Here is a 22,039-nt window from a genome sequence, read left to right as displayed (position 1 = left end):
ATCTGAGTGGGTTCATTCTGCATAACGAGTACTTTTACTTTTGATACTTTAAGTACATTTTGATGCTGATACTTTGAACTTTTACTTCAGTAAGTTTTAAAAGCAGGATTGACCATAAATACACAAAATGACCAAAAAAGACACTAAATTATCAAAAAAGACACAAAATGACCAAAAAAGACATTGAATTATCAAAAAAATGTATTATTACAAAAGACAGATTTTAAAAGTGTGTTTAATATGTAAATGTTTCCTCTTGTCATCTATATATAATATATATATATAAATATAAATATATATAATAATAATTAAAAAAAAAAGGAAAAGTCAATAATAACAATGGAAAGTTAAAAAATGAATAAAAATAAAATAAATAAAACAAACAAAAATATATATATATAATAATAATTTAAAAAAATAAAAAAAGTAAAATTCAATAATAACAATGGAAAGTTAAAAAATAAAATAAAATAAATAAGACAAAATAAAAAACAAAAATATATAATAATAATAATAAAAATATAAATAAATAAAAAAGTAAAATTCAATAATAACAATGGAAAGTTAAAAAAATACAATAAAATAAATATATATAATAGTAATAAATAAAAAATAGAAACATAAAAGTCAATAACAATGGACAGTTAAAAAAATAAATAATAAATAAAATAAAATAAAACAAAATAAAACAAAATAAAATAAAATAAACATATAATAATCATAAAATAAATAAATAAATAAAACTAAATAAAAAAAATATAATAATAATAAAAAAATAATAGAAAAGTATAAGTCAATACTAACAATGGAAAGTTAAAAAATTACAAAAAAATAAATATATATAATAGTAATAAATAAAAAATAGAAACGTAAAAGTCAATAACAATGGACAGTTAAAAAAATAAATAATAAATAAATAAAATAAAATAAAACAAAACAAAATAAAATAAAATAAAATAAAACAAAATAAAATAAACATATAATAATCATAAAATAAATAAATAAAACTAAATAAAAATATATATAATTATAAATAAATAAATAAAAAAGTGAAAGTCAATTATAATAATGGAAAGTAAAAAAATAAATATAAATAAAATAAAAAAGCTTGATAAAAAAGATAAAACAATAAATAATTAAGAAATAGAGCATGGTAATATATATATAGAAATAGACTAATAAATAGTAGCAAATAATACTATTAGTAATAATAATACTAATAGTAGCAAATAAATAAATAAGTAAATAAAAGAGAAGATGTTATAACACTAAGATTCATGAGCAGAAAAATCTCTAAAAATGGTTCAAATAAAAGTCAAATGAAAAAGAGAAGTGCATCAGCAGACAGCGCGCGCGCGCGTGCGTGTGTGTGTGTGTGTGTGTGTGTGTGTGTGTGTGTGTCCCCGCCCCCCGCTGCTCTCTGCTGCTGCTGCTGGGCGGACTGGGGACGAGACACACCAGTTCCGTGTTCTCTCCTCTCCCAGTCCGCGGAGCAGACTCCTCCAGACCAGAGCGGAGCAGGAGGAGCAGGAGGAGCAGGAGGAGGAGCTGACGGTGTCATGGTGGCCGATCCAGCCCGACCATAAGTCAGAGAGGAGCAGAGAGGAGCAGAGAGGAGCAGGAGGAGGTGAGGAAGCTTTTATTTCTCTTTATTTCTGCGGATTCATCAGCGACACACAAACTTTGGACCTCCTCCTCCTCCTCCTCTCCTCCTCCTCCTCTCCTCCTCCTCCTCCTCCTCCTCTTCCTCTCCTCCTCCTCCTCCTCCTCCTCTCCTCCTCCTCCTCTCCCTCTCTCCTGAAACGCAAAGTGCGTCGCCGTGCACCTCCTCATGCGGGATCCCGGAGCGTCCACGCGGAGTGTCCCTGCCGCGCGGCGTGTCGTGGCCAGGCCGTGACGTGACGTGAAGCTCTGGAAGCAACTTTTACTGTCGACACGAGCTGCGCGCGTGAGTCCTGCGCGCGTTCACACACACACACACACACACACACACACACAGCCTGCGACATGCGCGTAAAACGTGGACGCGCGTTCCGAGGAAACGTCTAATATTAATATCTATATTTATTTATATTTATGAGGCTGGAGAGAGAGAGAGTGTGTGTGTGTGTGTGTGGCGTCCATTGATGTTGTTTTGACACAGGTGACGTAGAGCGTGACGCGCCTCCACGATGAGATAAGCAGATCCGTGCGCGCGCCGCGCCGTGCCGTGCGCGCCGCCGAGGGGATTTCTGAGCTGCGCACTTTGAGCCGTTTGGAGCAAAAAGAAGAGAAAAGCCGCTGTTTAACGCTGACAGAGTGTGTGTGTGTGTGTGTGTGTGTTCCTGTTTACACACCTGACGCACACGCAGCGTGGCCGGCGTGACGTCATCCCGCAAGGATGCAAGTTGGAGTTGCACGTGAGAAAAACAGTCAAGCTGTAATTTAAGAGTTAAATATTATTTTTATGTCTCTGGCTGGTTCGCAGCGTAAACGATCAAATAATACAAACCAGAAACAGAAAGAAAAAATTTGCAAAAATGTGAAATGTTGAGTCAGTATTATGATTTGATATTTTATAAATGTATGACTCTTAAAGAAAAAAAATAGAAAGTAAAACCTCATAGTTAGTCTATTACATTTTCAAATTAAAACAAATTATTAAAAAAAGTAAAATGTTGAGTCAGTATTGTGATTTATCATTTAAAAAATGATATGACTTTGTTAAAAATAAAGAACATCTTATAAAATGCCTATTTAATTAAAAAATATTGATAAAAAAGAAAAAAGTTTTGATCCGTTTGACTGTTTTTTTAGTCAGAAGTAATTCAAAATGAGATATAAAACAGATATAAATATATAAAAATATACAGAAGATTTTTATTCGTAACGTATGCTGTACAGTAGATATGTAAAATAAAATAAATAAAAATATTTTGTTGCTATAATACAAACAATATTTTAATAATATTTTAGTATTATTCAATTGCTTAATGGTCTTGAATGTTATATTACAGTTAAATTTAATGTAAAAATAAAAATAAAATAAAAACCAAACATATTAAAGTAAAAATACAGATATTTACTGCATATATTATCATTTTTAAGAAAATATCTGTAAAAAACTTTTGCTGCCAGTATATTTTTACTCCTTTTTTTTTTTTTTTTAGCGTGTAATAGTTCTAAAACTGTAAAAATATTAATCCCAGCTTGTGTTGTTCCCTGCATGTTGCTGAGGATCCTAATAATAATAATAGAAATAAGAAAATAAAAACAGCAACATTTGTCCGACGTCCTGAAGTGATAAAGTGAGTTTTGGAACTAACGTGCCGTCCCTTTAAAGTGACTCTTCAGTTGATGACATCATCACCTGCAGATTTCTGACTTCCTGATAATATTTGTGGTTTTTGTGGTTTTTACATTTCAACTTTCTGATCTTATTTACGTTTTGATGAATAATGTTTTCTCTGAATCCTGTTAAATGTGGAGAAAACAAAACATCATAATGTTATTAACATTCAGTCATTCAGTGATAAAGTTCTGTTTCATTTTGTCACTATTAGTCGGCAATCACAGACTTTTTTTAAAATCTTGTGTTGAGTTTGAGCAGCAGACCGCTGAAACGTCTCGTCTTCCTGCAGCGACTGAAGTCAGAGAAATGACCAAAAAAAACAAGTCAAATTTACCAGGAAAAAGTAGAAATTACCACAAAAAGTCAAAATTACCAGAAAAAAGTAAAAAAAATATCAGAACAAAATAGAATTACCAAAAATAGTCAAAGTTACAAGAAAAAGTCTAAATTTCCAGAAAAAAGTCAAAAATATCAGAAAAAAATAGAATTACCAAAAAAAGTCAAAATTGCAGAAAAAAGTCAAAATTACAGGAAAAAGTCTAAATTACCAGAAAAAAAGTTGAAATTCCCACAAAAGTAAAAATTACCAGAAAAAAAGTAAAAATCAACAGAAAAAGCAGAATACCAGAAATAAAGGAAAATTTCCCCCCAAAATTAAAAATCAAAGATTTTTTCTTGGATTTTTGACTTTTCTTCTGGTAATTCTACTTTTTCTGTTGATTTACTTTTTTTTTTTTTGGTAAGTTTTACTTTTTGTGGGAATTTCTACTTTTTTCTGATACTTTAGACTTTTTCTTGTAATTTAGACTTTTTTTTTAGTAAGTTTTACTTTTTGCAGGAATTTCTACTTTTTTCTTGTAATTTAGACGTTTTTTCCTGGTAATTCTACTTCCTGTCATGTCTCGGTGTCGTGTGTTCTCAGTGGCTGGTGTTTGTGTTTCTGACTCCAGTTTGAGGTGAAGAGGAAGATGATGAACCAACAGAGGTCTTCGTCACTCTGGGTCTTCCTCATGGAGTAAAACATGGCTGCCGTGCTGCGACAGGGAGGGAAACCAGACGTCTCACTCTCTGGGAGTTCTGGGAATAAACCGTACAACGTGTTGCTGTGAAGCAGGATTGGGGTTTTTGTTTGTTTTTTTACTCTCTGGGATCAGATCTGAGATGTTCCTGATTAAAAAGTGATTATTATTATTAATAACCAGCCCTGGAGTCGAGGATGGAGCAGGATTTCACACAGTAGCTCGTCTGGTCTGTCTGATCCGGACCAACGGGAGCCTGAACTCTGTCTGCTCCGCATACAAACACACAAACTACAAACATGGCCGCCACAGGAAGGAGGCACCTGGTCAGAGACTTTAACCACTTCATCACCTGCTACCTGTGCCGAGGTTACCTGATCAAACCCACCACCGTCACCGAGTGCCTGCACACCTGTGAGTCACAGCACACACACACACACACACACACACACACACACACACACACACACACACACACACACACACACACACACTTCATTCTGTTGATAAACCGCTTAATAATGTTAACCGCGACATGTTGGGATGATTTTAATCAGCACAGCGTCACCAACAGTCATGGTAAACATGATCAGACTCTTGTTTTCTTCAGTTTCTGGTTCATTTTAATGTCTGGTTCAACTAAAGGTTCATTAGTTTGGACAAATATAATGATAACAACAACAATATCTGATAAGAGTTTAATTATAGAGCTGATATCTAGATATTTAACATGGTTTTATTGATCATGATTTTGGTTATTATCAAGAATGTTTCCATGACTGTAGATGTCAAAATTATCAAAAAAGGACACAAAGTTACCGAAATAGAAACAAATTGACCAAAAATAGATGTGAAATTGACTGAAAAAGACACAAAATGATCAAAAAAATACACAAAATTATCGAAATAGAAGAAAATTGAGCAAAAATAGATGTGAAAATGACCAAAAAAGACACAAAATGACCAAAAAAAAGACAAACTTATCGAAATATAAACAAATTGACCAAAAATAGATGTAAAAATGACCAAACAAGACACAAAATGACCAAAAAGTCACAATAAGAAAGACCAAAAAGACTCCAGAAGACCACTGACTGGGCAGAAGTTAACCAGCGTTTGGTTCTCAGCTGCTCTGGAGAGAAAGTTCCCATCAGAGATTTTATTTAAAGATTAAAGATGAATTACTTTATACTATGGGGAAGTTCAACCTCTGCATTTAACCCTTTTACAACAAGTGACACACTACTGTGATTTTAACCCCAATAACTGTTGTTGTTGTTGTTGTTTGTCTGCAGTCTGTAAGAGCTGCATCGTGCAGCACTTTGAGGAGAGCAACGACTGTCCCAGATGTGGCATCCAGGTCCACGAGACCAACCCGCTGGAGATGCTCAGGTCCAACACACTCCAAGCTTTTATTGGTTGAGGAGGATCAGGGGCCAGGCAGGAGGGCAATAATGAGGAAAAGTCTGAATAAAGAGACTCAAGTGAACTTTTTGAGTTGGGGAGAGTTCTCAGATCCAGTCAGTCATCAGAGGAACTTTGTTTTCTCTCATCAGTTCATCATCAATCACCTCATCAATCAATAACCTTTATTCAACCAAAACTCATTCAGAACGTTTACATGCACAGTTCAGTCCAACCTCTTACATGCAAGTGAGAAAATCAAATAACTGACGGGAACGTGTCCTCCTCTTCAACACAAGGTGGCTAATGAACGGCTAATGCCACCGGCTAATGTTACCGTCTAATGTAACCGTCTAATGTAACCGGCTAATGAACGGCTAATGAACGGCTAATATTACCTTCTAATGCCACCGTCTAATGTGACCGTCTAATGTGACTGGCTAATGAACGGCTAATGAACGGCTAATGAACGGCTAATGTAACCGACTAATGCAACCGGCTAATGCGACCAACTAATGCGACCGGCTAATGCGACCGGCTAATGCGACCATCTAATGCAACCGGCTAATGTGACCGTCTAATGTAACCGGCTAATGAACGGCTAATGCCACCGTCTAATGTGACCGACTAATGCAACCGGCTAATGGGACCGGCTAATGAACGGCTAGTGAGACCGTCTAATGTGACCGACTAATGTAACCGGCTAATGGGACCGGCTAATGAACGGCTAATGTTACCGGCTAATGAACGGCTAATGTGACCGGCTAATGCCACCTTCTAATGTAACCGTCTAATGCCAACATCTAATTTGACTGGCTAATGCAACCGGCTAATGTAACCGTCTAATGAACGGCTAATGTGACCGGCTAATGAACGGCTAATTTGACCGGCTAATGAACGGCTAATGTGACCGGCTAATGCCACCGGCTAATGTGACCGGCTAATCACCGGTCACTGATATTGTTTTTAAAAAAAATACAGATATTTACTGCATATTATTCTTATTTTTGAAGAAAATAGTTCTTGTCTTAAAACTCTAGAAATAATAATTTAAACAAAATTAAAATAAAAAACTCAGATTATGGTGTTCCCTGTATGTTTCTGAGGGTCCTAATAATAGAAATAAGAAAAGAAAAAAACAGCAACATTTGTCTGAAGACCTAAAGTGACTAAAGTGGGTTTGGCACTAACGTGCCGTCCCTTTAATGTGACTGTGAGTCGGTTTACAGGCTGACTCATCACCTGAACATTTCTGACTTCTTGATAATATTTGTGGTTTTGTGGGGTTTTCCAGGTAGACCGAGTTCAGTTCTGACTCTGGGGACCTGCATCTGTATAAATACAATACTGGCTGATGTTTCTACACATGTGTAAACACAAGTCTGTAGGCAGAAGTCCAAGAATAAATTTATAAATAAAATATCATGTTAAAAAAAGGGGCAATAAACACAATATTTAAGGTGCATCAGAACTAAAACACCCAAACACATTAATGAGATATTCTTGGTAGAAGCTGCTACAATTGTTGTTTTGGGAAAATCTGCTTTCATGTAATTCATGTGAATGTTTTTAGCAGGGCTGTCAAAAGATTATTTTTTTTAACTCGATTAATCACAGAATTTCCATAGTTTATCTCGATTAATCGCGTTTTGAATTGGATGTTTAAAATTCTGTTATTTCGCATTTCAAGGCAGTTGTAAGATCATAATGTAAATCATTTGTTACCATTGTGTCTTAATTGGGAATCAAATGAACACAAAGAAAGAATTTACCTTTTGACCTTTCGTATTTTCTTTGAAAAAGTATAAATATAGTTAAACAAGCCGTTCAGAACTCCAGTAGCACTCTTTCTTTCCATCACCGTAAGTTCACTTCAGGAAGCAAACTCGACCGGACTACAGGTGAGTAGAAGGGACAAAAAGAATATGATAGATATATAATATATAATAGAAAAAAAATATGCGTTATGGATTGCATTAATCTAATGGCGATTAACGCTGACAGCCCTAGTTTTTAGACTAATATCAGACACTTGCTGTCGACTTTACCGACTCAAAAAGTGACTTTATTCTGGTTATTTTGACTTTTTTCTCAAAGTGCATAATGTATTTATTATTATTATTATTATTATTATTATTTTCTCCTCCCTGGCCCGGTTCCTCTTCTCTACGTTTGTCTTTCTTCTTGTTTTATGAACATCTTCAACTCTTCTTATCTTTACAGAGACTCTGTTAAGCTTTATAAAATGACACTTTTCAGTGTTTTAAGCACCAAAACTTTAACTTAATTATCGCTCTTCTTTCCTCTTTCCTAACATATCTCTGTCTCTTTATTTTGCTGCCCACCTTTTCTCCGTTCTTGTTTTATTCTGAATGATTCGTCTCTTCTTCTCTTCCTCCGTAATGGAACAAACTGATTTTCCTCTTTCTGTTTTTCTCTCGTCTTTTATTCCTTTGGCTCTTCTTTTATTTCCTCCCACCTGATCTCCTCTCTTCACTGCTGCTCCTCCTCGTACCTCCCGTCACTTTAAATCCTATTTGCAACCTCCTCTTCACCTCCTCCTGCACCTCCTTCACCTCCTTCTCCTCCCTGCGTCTCCTCAGGTTGGACAACACTCTGGAGGAGATCATTTTCAAGCTGGTTCCTGGACTCAGAGAAAGTGAGTTTTCCAGATGCTTCCATCAATCTGTCCGCTCAGTTTGCAGTCCATATTTCATGATGTGACTTTTTTATGAGGGTTCGGAGAATAATTTAGTGAATGACATCACTCCGATGACATCATTTATCACCAGACAGTCAAAGGATTTATGACCTCAACATGCAGCGATACTGTAACCCAGCAGGGCCTTATTAAGAGAAGAAAATCTCTCTAAATTAGACCAGTTGGACTCAAGGATGAACTTCTCTGATTGAGGAAAAACTAATTACAGAATGAGAATTTAAGGGAATAAATGAGAAATTATGTGATTTAACAACAGTTTATGAGAATAAAGGAGAATTTATGGGAAATAATGAGATTTCATGGGAATTAATAAGAATTTATGAGAATCAATAAGAATTTATTTGAATTTATGGGAATAAATGAGAATTTATGGGAATGTATTAGAATTTATGGGAATCAATAAGAATTTATGGGAATTAATAAGAATGTATGGGAATCAATAAGAATTTATGGGAATTTATTCGAATTCATGGGAGTTAACGAGAGTTTATGGGAATAAATAAGAATTTATGGGAATCAATAAGAATTTATGGGAATTAATTAAAATTAATGGGAATAAAGGAGAATTATTGGGAATTAATTAGTATTTATGGGAATAAACGAGAATTTTGGGGAATTAATGAGAATTTATGGCAATTATCGAGAATTTATCGGAATAAACAATGAGTAATGTCTTTAAATTCGACCAATTGGACTCAAGGATGAACTGATTGGACTCTGGAGGTCAAAGGTCTCTATTGGTCCCATTCTGGTGACTGATAACCCCAGTAAGGTCTTTAAATCCTTCCACCTGGACTCCAGGTTCAACTCTTTAGATTAGGAGGTCAAAGGTCACTGTGACGTCACATCTTTCCCGTTCTTGTAAGCCTGAGATCTCAGGAACTCCTCAAGAAATCCCGGGAATTTTCAAAGTTTAAAACTTTTCATTGGAATTAACGAGAATTTATGGGAATAAAGGAGAATTTATGGGAATTAACGAAGGCCACTGTGACTTCACATCTCTTCTATTCTTGTGAACGAAACATCTCAAGAAAATATCTTCAAATGTGGCCAACACACCAAACTACTCAAATTGGCCAATAAATGATATTTAAAGATGGTTCCTAAAGCTGCAGCTGTCTGTCTGTCCAGGATTTACACCAGTAGAAGAACTAACTCACTAGAAATAACATGTGTTCTATCTCCTTGTTGTTCTTCCTGTCTGTGGTTCCTGTGAACCAGAGGAGGAGCAGCAGGAAGTGGACTTCTGGAAGAAGAACCAGCCAAGAGAGAACGGCCAGGGTAAGCTGAACCAGAACTACAGCAGCCAGAAGTTACATTCATGTTAAAACCATGAAGGAACACGTGGAACCATGTGGTAAACAAACTGTGCACCTGTTAATGGAAACCATCCAGGTGATCAGCTCAACAAGCAGCAGAACACAGAAGAATGGAGAATATTATAAACATGTTCTGGTTTTTATTTACTACATAATTCCACATTGGTTCCATCACAGTTTTGTTGTCTTCTGATGAATCTACGATGTTAAAAACCTTGAATGAGAATCTGTGTCCAGACTTTTCACCGCTACTGTTCCTTTAATCAAATTTACTGTTTAACTTCATTTTGCAAATTAAACTCTTATCAGCTGTTTTTGTTGTTATCATTATATTTGTCCAAAAAAATGAACCTTTAGTTGAATCAGACATTAAAATGAATGAATTTTTGGGACGTCATTTTGTGTCCTTTTTTTGTGTCTCTTTTTGGTAATTTTAAGTCTTTTTTGAGTTTTTTTTGTGTCTTTTTTGTGTATTTTTTTTGTAATTTTACATCTTTTTTGTGTCTTTGTTGTGTCATTTTTGTGTCTTTTTTTGGTAATTTTACGTCTTTTTTGTGTTATTTTATGTCTTTTTTTGTGTCTTTTTTTGGTAATTTTACGTCTTTTTTATGTCTTTTTTTGTAATTTTTACGTCTTTTTTGTGTTATTTTATGTCTTTTTTTGTCTTTTTTTTGTAATTTTTACGTCTTTTTTGTGTTATTTTATGTCTTTTTGTCTTTTTTTTGTAATTTTTACGTCTTTTTTATGTCTGTTTTGTGTTAACTTCCTGTCTTCTGTGTGGACCCCAGCAGAGAGTGTGAGGTGTCAGCGTCTCGGCCTTCCTCCTGATGTTGGCGGTGACTACGGCGGTGACGGCGGGGACGATGACGGCGAGGACGCCGGCGATGACGACTACCACCGCAGCGACCCGCAGATCGCCATCTGCCTGGACTGCCTACGCAACACGGCCCAGTCAGGGGAGACCTCCGTCACGGTACCGCTCTATTTATAATCATCATCATAATAATAATAATGATTTCATATCAAGACGTGTCGGATCAATCAGGTTTAAAGGGACCGTTTGGATTCAGACAAGACACAAAAAATAATCAATGTCAATGTAAACTTTACTCTTTCACTGCTTCATGTTGCCTTCACACAGACTTTAGCCTCCTTTTGGTCTCCAGTTCACGCTAGGGTTGCCAAGTCCCAGGAGTTTTCACCTTGGAAACTTTCCATGGGAATTAATGAGAATTTATGGGAATAAGTGAGGATTTATTGGAACAAACAAGAATTTATGGGAATTAATTAGAATTTATGGAAATTAACGAGAATTTATGAGAATTAACGATAATTCAAGGGAATTTATGAGAATTTATATGAATTAATAGGAATTTATGGGAATACATTTTTAGGAATTAATTAGAATTTATTGGAATTTATGAGAATTTATTGGAATTTATGAGAATTTATGGGCAAAAATTAGAATTTATGGGAATTAACAAGAATTTATGAGAATTAATGAGAATATTTTGGAATTAACAAGAATTTATGGGAATTTACAACAATTTGTGGTAACAAATGAGAATTTATGGTAATAAACAATGAATAATATTTAACTCATTCATGTTTTGTTGTTCAATAAAATAATTACAACTTGATAAAAATCTGCTTATCAATAAATCTGTTTGAAATGTGGGATTTTTATTTTGAAGATTTCCAAAATTCCCCAGCCTAACGTCTGATGGAACGTTTCTGGGAATTCCCCTGAAATGTTCCACAAAACCCCAGTTTACACATTTAGTCAGTTATGAAAACAAAAGTTCTATAGGTGAGTAACAGTAAAAATATTCTAGATGTATCGACTCTAAACCTGAAATAGATTTCTATAGAAGGCTGACATACATTTAGCTGCAATCTAAAGTTTAGTTGACATCTTTTATCTTGTGTGTTCTTCTTTAAACTGGCTTCATGCATCTGGTTTAGTTAAAACACTGACTCTGGATCAGGAACTCGCTTTAGAAACCCAAACCATCATTTACTGACATGAGTCTGATAGAGAGAAGTGAGTTTAGGGGAATGTGAAGTCTGATCCTTTAAAGGCCTCTTCATTCATCTCTTCATTCATCTCTTCATTCATCTCATCATTCATCTCTTCATTCATCTGGCTCTCATTAAACTGGACCCTAACTGGATGTGTCTCTTGTCCCATCAGGACCTGATGAAGAGGTTCATCCGCTGCTCCAGCCGAGTCACAGTGGGAACAATTAAGAAGTTTCTCAGTCTTAAACTAAAGCTGCCGAGCTCCTACGAGGTAAGAAACACACTGAGACACCAGAGTTAGAGGGACAGCAGCAGCAGGGATGATTTATTCTTGTTTTTCACTCTTCACTCTCATACAAATGGACACACACCTTAATTATAAATATATATATCTCAATCAGCACGTTTACATGACACTTAAAAAAATAATTGTTGCCTTAATGTGACTATAACTGGACAAGTGAAGAGCATGTAAACATGTTAGTCGGACTGATGTAGTATGATGATGGAGTATGACCCCGGAACAAAACATCCAAGAAAGCCGGTCACATTAGCCAGTCGCACATTAGCCGGTCGCATTAGCCGGTCGCATTAGCCAGTCGCATTATATGTTCATTAGCCGGTCGCATTAGCCGGTCGCATTAGTCGGTCGCATTAGCCTGTCGCACATTAGCTGGTTGCATTAGCTGGTCGCACATTACCCGGTCACATTCGCTGGTCACCAGTCGCATTAGCCGGTTGCATTAGCCGGTGGCATTAGTTGGTCGCATTAGCCGGTAGCATTAGCCGTTCATTAGCCGGTCACATTAGCCGGTCACATTAGCCGGTCACATTAGTCGGTTGCATATTAGCTGGTCGCACATTAGCCGGTCGCATTAGATGTTCATTAGCCGGTCACATTAGCCGGTCATTGATTAGCCGGTCACATTAGCTGGTCGCTCATTAGCCAGTCACATTAGCCGGTCACACATTAGCCGGTCACTTTTGATACTTTAAGTACATTTTGATGCTGATACTTTTGTAAGTTTTTACTTCTCTGTTGGTCAGTTTGTGTCTCTTTGGTCGTTTTTGTGGTTATTTTAAGTCTCTTTCCTCGTTGTTGTTTCTGTGATTGTTTTCCCTTTTTTTAACCTCGTTGATGAGATCAGAGGTGGAATGTAACTAAGTACATTTACTCTAGTACTGTACGATTTTGAGGTTTACTTGAGTATTTCCATCGTATGTAACTTTATACTTCTACTCCACTACATCTAGCTGACAGCTTTAGTTACTTTACAGGTCAAGATTTAACATAAAACACATGATACATTTATTTTTTTAAATTAAACCTCATAACAGTATATTAAGTAGTTAAAAGGCTGCTTCCATAAATGCATCAATAATAATAATACTCTAATAATATATTTATAATATATAAAACAATCTGAGTGGCTCCATTCTGCATAACGAGTACTTTTACTTTTGATACTTTGAGTACATTTTGATGCTGATACTTTTGTTCTTTTACTTCAGTAAGTTTTGAATGCAGGACTTTTACTGTAGTGGAGTTATTTCACAGTGTGTATTAGTACTTTTACTGTAGTGGAGTCATTTCACAGTGTGTATTAGTACTTTTACTGCAGTAAAGTATCTGAATACTTCTTAATACCTGTCTCACTGAATTCATCATATTATCTAAACACATGAGTATAGAACAAGATGAGAACATTCATATAAAGTCTTGTCAGGTGTTTTATTAGCTGGTGTGTTGGGTTGAATAGTGAAGCAGCAGCAGGTCCAATATATAAAATATATATTCACAAAAACAACCAACTACTCAGCTTTTACAAGTGAAACATCTGAGGAATCAATAAACTTTTCATCATGTTGGAAAAAGCAGAAAGCAGCATCAGAGTTTATAAAACCAGACGTTCATTGATATTCCATTTCCATTCTATTATTATTAGTCATCTTTATCACAGGGTTTAAAAAAGCCCCAGCCTGTTATTTTCCAGAGCTAAAACTGAAGCTGCCACCGTGTTTCACACTCTCTTCACACAGCCTGCAGCCTCCCACTCCTCACCACTTCCACTTCCTCTTCCCTTTCATTCGCTGCTTCACAACTCACATCTTTTTGTGTTTGTTTCTCTGTTCACGTCTGCAGTCGGTCGACCTTTGGAGCAACATTTCTCTAATCTTTCCCTGTTTGTTTCTCCAGCTGGACGTGCTGTGTAACGGAGAGATCATGGGCCGAGACCACACCCTGGAGTTCATCTACATGACCCGCTGGAGGCTGCACGGAGACAACGTAAGGCTGCCGCCTCACTTCCTGTTTGTTACTGACTGTTTGTAGATGCACCGAGGGCAGGAAACCATCTTTGGTGTGTGTTTGTGGGTTTTACATGAGCAGTAAACCACAGGCCTGGAGGCTGGAGCCAATGAAAAGGCCTGAAACCTTTCGTTTATTTCTAACAGCCAGCAGGGGGCGACTCCATCGGCTGCAAAAAGAACTCTGATTGAAAGAAAGTTCATGAGAAAATTAACCTGCTTCCGACTTGATTTATTATCTTAATTATGAGTTCATGGGAATTTATGGGAATAAATGAGAATTTATGTGAATTTATGAGAATAAATGACAATTTATGGGAATGAATGAGAACTTTTGGGAATAAATGAGAATTTATGGAAATGAATGAGAATTTATGAGAATTTATGAGAATTAACAAGAATTTATGGGAATTAATGAGAATTTATGGGAATTTATGAGAATAAATGAGAATTTATGGGAATTTATGAGAATAAATGAGAATTTATGGGAATGAATGAGAACTTTTGGGAATAAATGAGAATTTATGGAAATGAATGAGAATTTATGAGAATTAACGAGAATTTATGAGAGTAATGGGAATTAACGAGAATTTATTGGAATGAATGAGAATTTTTGGGAATTAACAACAATTTATGGAAATTAATGAGAATTTAGGTTGCGGGGTTGAGTAATATTTTACCCTATAAGAAAGGTGAAGCCAAAGAAAAAGCCTGAAACCTTTCCATTATTTCTAACAGCCACCAGGGGGCGACTCCACCGGCTGCAAAAAGAACTCTGATTGAATGAAAGTTTATGAGAGAAATTCATCTACTTCTTTATTTATTTATCACCTCAATTATGAGTTAATGGTCTCAATCATTAGCTTCTAGCAGGCGGTACGCCTGTTATGATAACACATTTTTAGGATGATTTATACATATTTAACAATCTACGTGTGAAATTTAATTTATGTACATGTAGAGTTACATGAATAATTACAACATGAGAGGAAGTCTGATGAGAGAAAGCAGTAAGAACGCTCAGCAACGATCTTAAAGTCCATCTGTATTTTTACTGTCCTGTATTTTATTGTGAAGGACAGAAGTACGGTCCGGGTGTGTTGGGAGGGATGGTTGGTTGGTTGGTTGGTTGGTTGGTTGGTTGGTTGGTTGGTTGATTGGTTGGGTAGTCTTTATTTTTACTGTACTGTATTTTATTGTGGAGGACAGAAGTACAGTCCAGGGTGTGTTGGGAGGGATGGTTGGATGGATGGTTGGTTGGTTGGTTGGTTGGTTGGTTGGTTGGTTGGTTGGTTGGTTGGTTGGATGGTTGGTTGGACGGTTGGTTGGTTGGTTGGTTGGTTGGTTGGTTGGACGGTTGGTTGGTTGGTTGGTTGGTTGGTTGGTTGGATGGTTGGACGGATGGTTGGACGGTTGGTTGGTTGGTTGGTTGGTTGGTTGGTTGGTTGGATGGTTGGTTGGTTGGTTGGTTGGTTGGTTGGTTGGTTGGATGGTTGGACGGATGGTTGGACGGTTGGTTGGTTGGTTGGTTGGTTGGTTGGATGGTTGGACGGTTGGTTGGACGGATGGTTGGTTGGACGGTTGGTTGGTTGGTTGGTTGGATGGTTGGACGGTTGGTTGGTTGGTTGGTTGGTTGGTTGGCCCACACCGAAACATCCAATTTCCCCCATAAAAGTCAGCAGCCTCCACTTTTTAAAATTGTTTTAGTGTTTTGTTGTTTTACAGCGAGGAGTGTCCGATATTGGAAACAGTTAGCTCACGGCTAATTCACCGCTGTTAGCGTCCTTTCACCGACTCTGGTAAACCCGAGGCTCACGTACACGGTTAAAACTATATATGGTTCAAAAAGATAAGAAGTTAGACTCTAGTTTCACACCATTTAATTAACTGAAAGCATAACATGATCATTCAGTTCAGTTCCTCCGCTCAGTAACAAACATTTAGTTTTAGCGTTAACAGTTTATTTTTAGAAACACCCGTCCTCGCTCCTCCTCAGTCCAGATACGGTCTCTCCTGGATGCTTCAAACGGGCCACAAACCAACGGTGACTACGTCCATTATTTATTTCCTGTCTGAGGTTTCAAGTCTAATACTAAACAGTATGTTTGTTAAAAAAGTGGTCCAATGGAGAGTAAAATAGAGGATAAAGTAGGGAAAGTGTTAGGATGGCACCACGGCGTTCAGCCCTCACTCTTCTCTACCTTCACCCACACTTTCAGTTCCAGAGAAACCAAGATGGTGACGGCTGAAATGCCAAACATTTCTTCTGTTCTCTTCATCGTTCTGCATTAATTTACTCTGCAGGGACTTCAGACCACGAGGTGAAACTGTTGTTGGAGCTTTAAGACTTCGTCCTCCGTTCAGGTTAAAGTCAGGCTGAAAATGAAAGAGAATAAATAGAGCGCTCCGAAATAGTATGACTAGTGTGTGTGTGTGTGTGTGTGTGTGTGTGTGCGTGTGTGTGTGTGTGTGTGTGTGTGAAAGTCGTTGTGGTTGAATGACTTCTCTATTTGCAGGAAGAACATTTTATTCAGATAATATTTCATGACTCATTTCATGATTCTGTGAGATGGAAAACTGACTTCAAGCTGCTGAAAGGAAAGTTTTCTTTCTTTCAAAATGAGCCAAAAAAGACACAAAATAACCAAAAAGGAAAAAAAAAATTACAGAAAAAAACTAAATTACTAAAAAAAGAAACAAAATGACCAAAAAAGACACCAAATTATTAAAAAAAGACACAAAATGACCCAAAAAAGACACAAAATGACTGAAAAAGACACAAAAATAAATGATTTCTTTGTTAAGATCTAAAATCAACAAGTGTGTGTGTGTGTGTGTGTGTGTGGTTTTGACATTGTTCTACAGAATTACAAAAAAAGACACAAATATATAAAAAAAAGACAAAATGAACCAAAAAAGACACAAAATAACCAAGAAAGACACAAAAAATGACAGAAAAAAACTAAATTACTTAAAAAAGACGCAAAATGGCCAAAAAAGACACAAAATTATAAAAAAAGACACAAAATTACTAAAGAGGAGGAGGAGGAGGTGTAATAGATAAACAGGAAGTCAGTCTGAACTTCGAGACGTTTATATATGTTACATTGGCAGTTAGGGAGTTTATGTTTATGATATTCCTTATCTCTTCTTTCTCTAGCGCCACCAACAGGTCAAAGCTGAATGTTTATTCACTTTTGACCCGTTCATCCGTTTTTCACTAAGGATGTGTAACTGGAAGCCTTGGGCCAATCCCAGCTCAATGCATCCTCAATGGGGTTTTTCGGCCATATTGGATTTTCCGCCATCTTTGATTTGATCATAAACCTTTAAAAGGCCTCTCTTATCACACATTCTGTCTAATCTTCTCTAAACTTGGCCCAGATGATCTTCAGAACATGACACACAAACGCATTCAACATCTTATTGAAATTCAAAGGCACCTGGCTGTGACAGCCAATCAAACTTGATGGTGAGGTCACCAAACAGGAAGTAAGCCCATTTCCCAGTAACCCTTTAGCATATTATATGCTGATGAGTTTTCTCAGCATATGTTTTGATGAAACCCAACACTGATGGCTGAACTACCTTCATGTGTAATGTTTCTATTAAAGCAGCTATTCTCAACCTTGGGGTCGGGACCCCAATTGGGGTCGCGAGATGATTTCTGGGGGTCGCCAAATCATTTTGGAAGTCAGCTCTGTCTCCACTGTGTTAAAGTGTTCATGTGTTTTAGTCTGTTTGGTCACTTAATGTCTTTTTTTGTCCATTTTGTGTCTTTTTAGGTCATTTTATGTCTTTTTTTGATCATTTTGTAGTCAATTTGTGTCTTTTTTGGTCATTTTGTTTCTTTTTTTTTGTCATTTTGTGTCTTTTTTAGGTCATTTTGTGTCTTTTTTTGTCATTTTGTGTCTTTTTTAGGTCATTTTGTGTTTTTTTTTATCATTTTGTGGTCAATTTGTGTCTTTTTTGGTCATTTTGTTTCCTTTTTTTGGTCATTTTGTTTCTTTTTTGGGTGATCTGAACTGTGCGTGTGAGATTGTGTTCAGTGAGCGGGGGTCACGGACAACATGCATGCTAAATTGGGGGTCGCGACTCAAAAAGGTTGAGAACTACTGTGTTAAAGGACGCTCTATATTTTGCTGCTGCAGGTTGGACGATGGCACATTTCTGTCATGTGACGCCTCGACAGAATAAGAGAATCCCTGAGGAGTGTCTGACAGGTGAACAGAGAGCAGACAGGGCAGGATAATACAGAGTCTGCAGGCAGAACGAGGAGCAGCGACTTCCTGCTGAGCTCACACTCACTGTTGTTCCTTTTTTTTTTCTTTTTTTTGAGGCATGATGCAGCAAAATGCAGAAAGCCTGAGGAGATGACAGCAGCTGTAGTCTGCTGCAGCGGCAACCTCCAGCTGCTGCCACAAACAGGAGACAGACTGCAACAACAAGAGGCACACTCTCCACTCTGCAGCTGCCTCTTTTACTTCCAATCTATTATGAAAAGGCCAACTCAAATCTTTGACTCTTTAAAATGTCTCCAGCTGAAGGAGGCAGGATGATGTTTCTGTTATTCAGACGGGTTACTGAGACTCAGGGCCACAAACAGGCCCACAAAAAGACACTAAATTACCAAAAAGAAACATTAAATCACCAAAAGAAACATTAAATTACCAAAAGAAACATTAAATTACCTAAAAAAGACACAAAATCACCAAAATAAGCATTAAATTACAAAAATAAAGAAATTAAATTCCCAAAAAAAACAAAACAAAAAAACAAAAAATTAACCAAAAAACACAAAATTACCAAAAGAAGACACAAAATTACTGAAAAAAGACACAAAATTACCAAAATAGATATTAAATTACCAAAATAAAGACAAGAAATTACCAAAAAAAGAGACAAAATTTACAAAAAAAGACACAAAAACACCAAAATAAACATTAAATTACAAAAATAAAGAAAATAAATTCCCAAAAAAAACAAAACAAAAAAACAAAAAAATAACAAAAAAACACAAAATTAACAAAAGAAGACACAAAATTACTGAAAAAAGACACAAAATTACCAAAATAGATATTAAATTACCAAAATAAAGACAAGAAATTACCAAAAAAAGAGACAAAATTTACAAAAAAAAGACACAAAATTACCAAAAGAAGACACAAAATTACCAAAAGAAGACAGGGTCTGAGGAGTCAGGGTCGGGGGTATTTGCGGCAGTAAAATAGTTTTTGGTAATTTTGTGTCTTTTTGGTAATTTTGTGTCTTTTTTTGGTAATTTTGTGTCTTTTTGTAATTTTATGCTTTTTTGGTAATTTTGAGTTTCTGTTTTGGTCATTTACATCTTTTTTGGGGGAATTTACGTCTTTTATTGGTAATTTGTGTCTTCTTTTGGTAATTGAATGTTTCTTTTTGATAATTTAATGTTTCTTTTTGGTATTTTACGTCCATTTTTGGTAATTTTGTCTTTTTGGTAAAGAAAGTGACACTTGTTGACTTGTTTCTGACTCGTGGCATTGTGGCAGCCCAGGGTTGAGAGGTGGTCTGGGGTATTTGTGGCAGTAAAACGTTTAAAATAGTTCCAGTTTGAGAAGCTGCAGCTGACTAACCTCCATATACCGCCAATGAGAAATCCAATCTGAAGTCTAATTTTCATCGCTGTTGATGAAAACTTGTTGTTGTTTATATCCTGATGAGTTTTCTCAGCATATGTTTTGATGAAACCCAACACTGATGGCTGAACTACCTTCATGTGTAATGTTTCTATTAAAGGATGATGTTCTGTGATATATTCTGGAGGACGGACAAGATGTTGGTGGTGTAAAGCGAGAACAGAGTTAGCATCCTGAGTCACGTGGTGACGTTTAGGAAACCAGTGTTGGGAACTTTGAATAGGAAATGTGTAATAGTAACTCACTATTTGGTCCAAACAGTAACCGAGTTAGTAACTGAATTACTCTATAATAAAAGTAACTAGTTACCCAAATAATTCATAAAAACCCGAACAAAACTCGAAACTCAAATCCCTGCCAACCAGTTAAAACCACGACAAATACCACTTTGTGCATTCAAAACTTACTAACGAAATAAAAGTACAAGTACTAAAAGTATGCCCTTTTTTGTAATTTAATGTCTCTTTTTGGTAATTTTGTGTCTTTGTTTTGGTTATTTGCATCTTTTTTTTTTTGTAATTTTACATCCGTTTTTGGTAATTTTGTGTTTCTGTTTTGGTCATTTACATCTTTTTTGGGGAATTTACGTCTTTTATTGGTAATTTGTGTCTTTTTTTGGTAATTTAATGTTTCTTTTTGGTATTTTACGTCCATTTTTGGTAAAGAAAGTGACACTTGTTGACTTGTTTCTGACTCGTGGCATTGTGGCAGCCCAGGGTTGAGAGGTGGTCTGGGGTATTTGTGGCAGTAAAACGTTTAATAGTTCCAATTTGAGAAGCTGCAGCTGATTTGCATCCATATACCGCCAATGAGAAATCCAATCTGAAGTCTAATTTTTTTTACATCTATTTTTGGTCATTTTGTCTTTTTGTGTCATTTTTACACCTATTTTTGTTATATTTGGTACATTTTCTTTCTATTTCGATAATTTTGTGTCCATTTCTGGTCATTTTTTTGTCATTTTTATGTCTTTTTTAATCATTTTGACATCTACAGTCATAGAAACATTCTTGATAATAACCAAAATCATCATCAATAAAACCATGTTAAATGTCTAGATATCAGCTCTTAAATTAAACTCTTATCAGATATTGTTGTTGTTATCATTATTATATTATATTATATATAATATATTATTATATATTATTATTATTATTATTATTTGTCCAAACAAATGAACCTTTAGTTGAACCAGACATTAAAATGAACCAGAAACTGAAGAAAACAAGAGTCTGATAATGTTTCCCTGCCTCTATGTTAGTGTGTGTGTTTGTGATATCTGTTCTTTCACCTTTTAAAAACGTTCTAAAGTGTTTAATAAGTGACAGTGTGAACAGGAAGTTCCTGCTTCAGTGATTCAGTTGATCTGATTATTCTGCAGCTCCACACACACACACATTCATTTATTCATTCTCTCTCTCTGTTTTTATTGTTCCTCCTCAGACGTATCCCATGGTTCTAGAGTACCGGCCACGCATCGACTTCGGCTGAACCACGGCTGCAAGAAGACACACACACACACACACCTGCACACACACACACACACACACACACACACACACACACACACCTGCACACACACTTGTGCAGACAGAACAGGTATAAAAACATTGGGAACACTGATATTTGCACGTGGAAACACACACACACACACACACACATGCACACACACACACACACGCACACACACACACATGCACACACACACACACACACACGGACACGCCCACAATGTGCAGAGCGAGAGAGATTTAAATGTATTTTTGTACAGCCAATGATGAAGTGCATACGTTGTCATGGTAAAGAGGTTTTATGCTACATAGAATAATATATGCTATAATATATGATATTTTTAAATGTCTGATGTCCCTGTGCCTAAAAACATGTTGAGAAATGAACCATATCTTCACTTTGCCTGTCTAACTCTGTAGATTAAATGTTGATTTTATACTGTTAATATGCTGAGAGACTGCTTTTATTATCACTCTGAGTGTGTGTTTGTGTGTGTGTGTGTGTGTGTGTCTTAGTCCGGTTATCTTCGCTACAGAAGAAGTGAGTCCAGATGAAAGATGCACATAGTTTTCAGTTTTCAACCAAATGATGAAAAAGACACAAAATGACCAAAAAAAGACACAAAATGACCAGAAAAAAGACACAAAATGACCAAAAAAGACACCAAATGACCGAAAAAAGACACAAAATGACCAAAAAAGACACAAAATGACCAAAAAAAGACACAA

General features: G+C 36.1%; 1 protein-coding gene across 5 annotated transcripts; it reads left to right on the top strand.

The window, feature by feature from the left end:
- The first annotated feature begins 1,797 nt into the window (after window positions 1-1,797).
- pcgf5b (polycomb group ring finger 5b) lies at window positions 1,798-21,756 on the top strand. Of its 5 annotated transcripts, XM_059359246.1 has the most exons (10): window positions 1,802-1,948; window positions 2,144-2,399; window positions 4,282-4,764; window positions 5,646-5,742; window positions 8,358-8,413; window positions 9,698-9,757; window positions 10,584-10,768; window positions 11,990-12,088; window positions 14,015-14,104; window positions 21,243-21,756. In XM_059359246.1, exons 3-10 carry the CDS (start codon window positions 4,650-4,652, stop codon window positions 21,288-21,290), a joined length of 750 nt encoding a protein of 249 aa, XP_059215229.1. In that variant the 5' UTR covers window positions 1,802-1,948; window positions 2,144-2,399; window positions 4,282-4,649; the 3' UTR covers window positions 21,291-21,756. The 5 variants fall into 5 exon arrangements, with proteins under 5 accessions (XP_059215230.1, XP_059215229.1, XP_059215233.1 ...); XM_059359247.1 differs by lacking the exon at window positions 2,144-2,399 and having other exon boundaries at window positions 1,798-1,948; XM_059359250.1 differs by lacking the exons at window positions 1,802-1,948; window positions 2,144-2,399; window positions 21,243-21,756 and adding exons at window positions 18,276-18,347; window positions 18,464-21,217 and having other exon boundaries at window positions 4,173-4,764.
- The last annotated feature ends 283 nt before the right edge of the window (window positions 21,757-22,039 follow it).

This window comes from Centropristis striata, chromosome 20 (assembly GCF_030273125.1).
Source record: "Centropristis striata isolate RG_2023a ecotype Rhode Island chromosome 20, C.striata_1.0, whole genome shotgun sequence".
Classification (NCBI taxonomy): domain Eukaryota; kingdom Metazoa; phylum Chordata; class Actinopteri; order Perciformes; family Serranidae; genus Centropristis; species Centropristis striata.
The sequence above is the reverse complement of the archived record's forward strand: the minus strand, read 5'-3'. Positions and strand labels throughout refer to the sequence as shown.

What these genes read in the sequence shown, in the direction of transcription:
- pcgf5b (XM_059359247.1), top strand. Translation starts at nt 4,650, where the DNA reads ATGGCCGCCACAGGAAGGAGGCACCTGGTCAGAGACTTTAACCACTTC. An exon ending in AACCCGCTGGAGATGCTCAG is followed by an intron (nt 5,743 to 8,357) that starts GTCCAACACACT and finishes GCGTCTCCTCAG; the next exon opens with GTTGGACAACACTCTGGAGG. An exon ending in CAGGGGAGACCTCCGTCACG is followed by an intron (nt 10,769 to 11,989) that starts GTACCGCTCTAT and finishes TTGTCCCATCAG; the next exon opens with GACCTGATGAAGAGGTTCAT.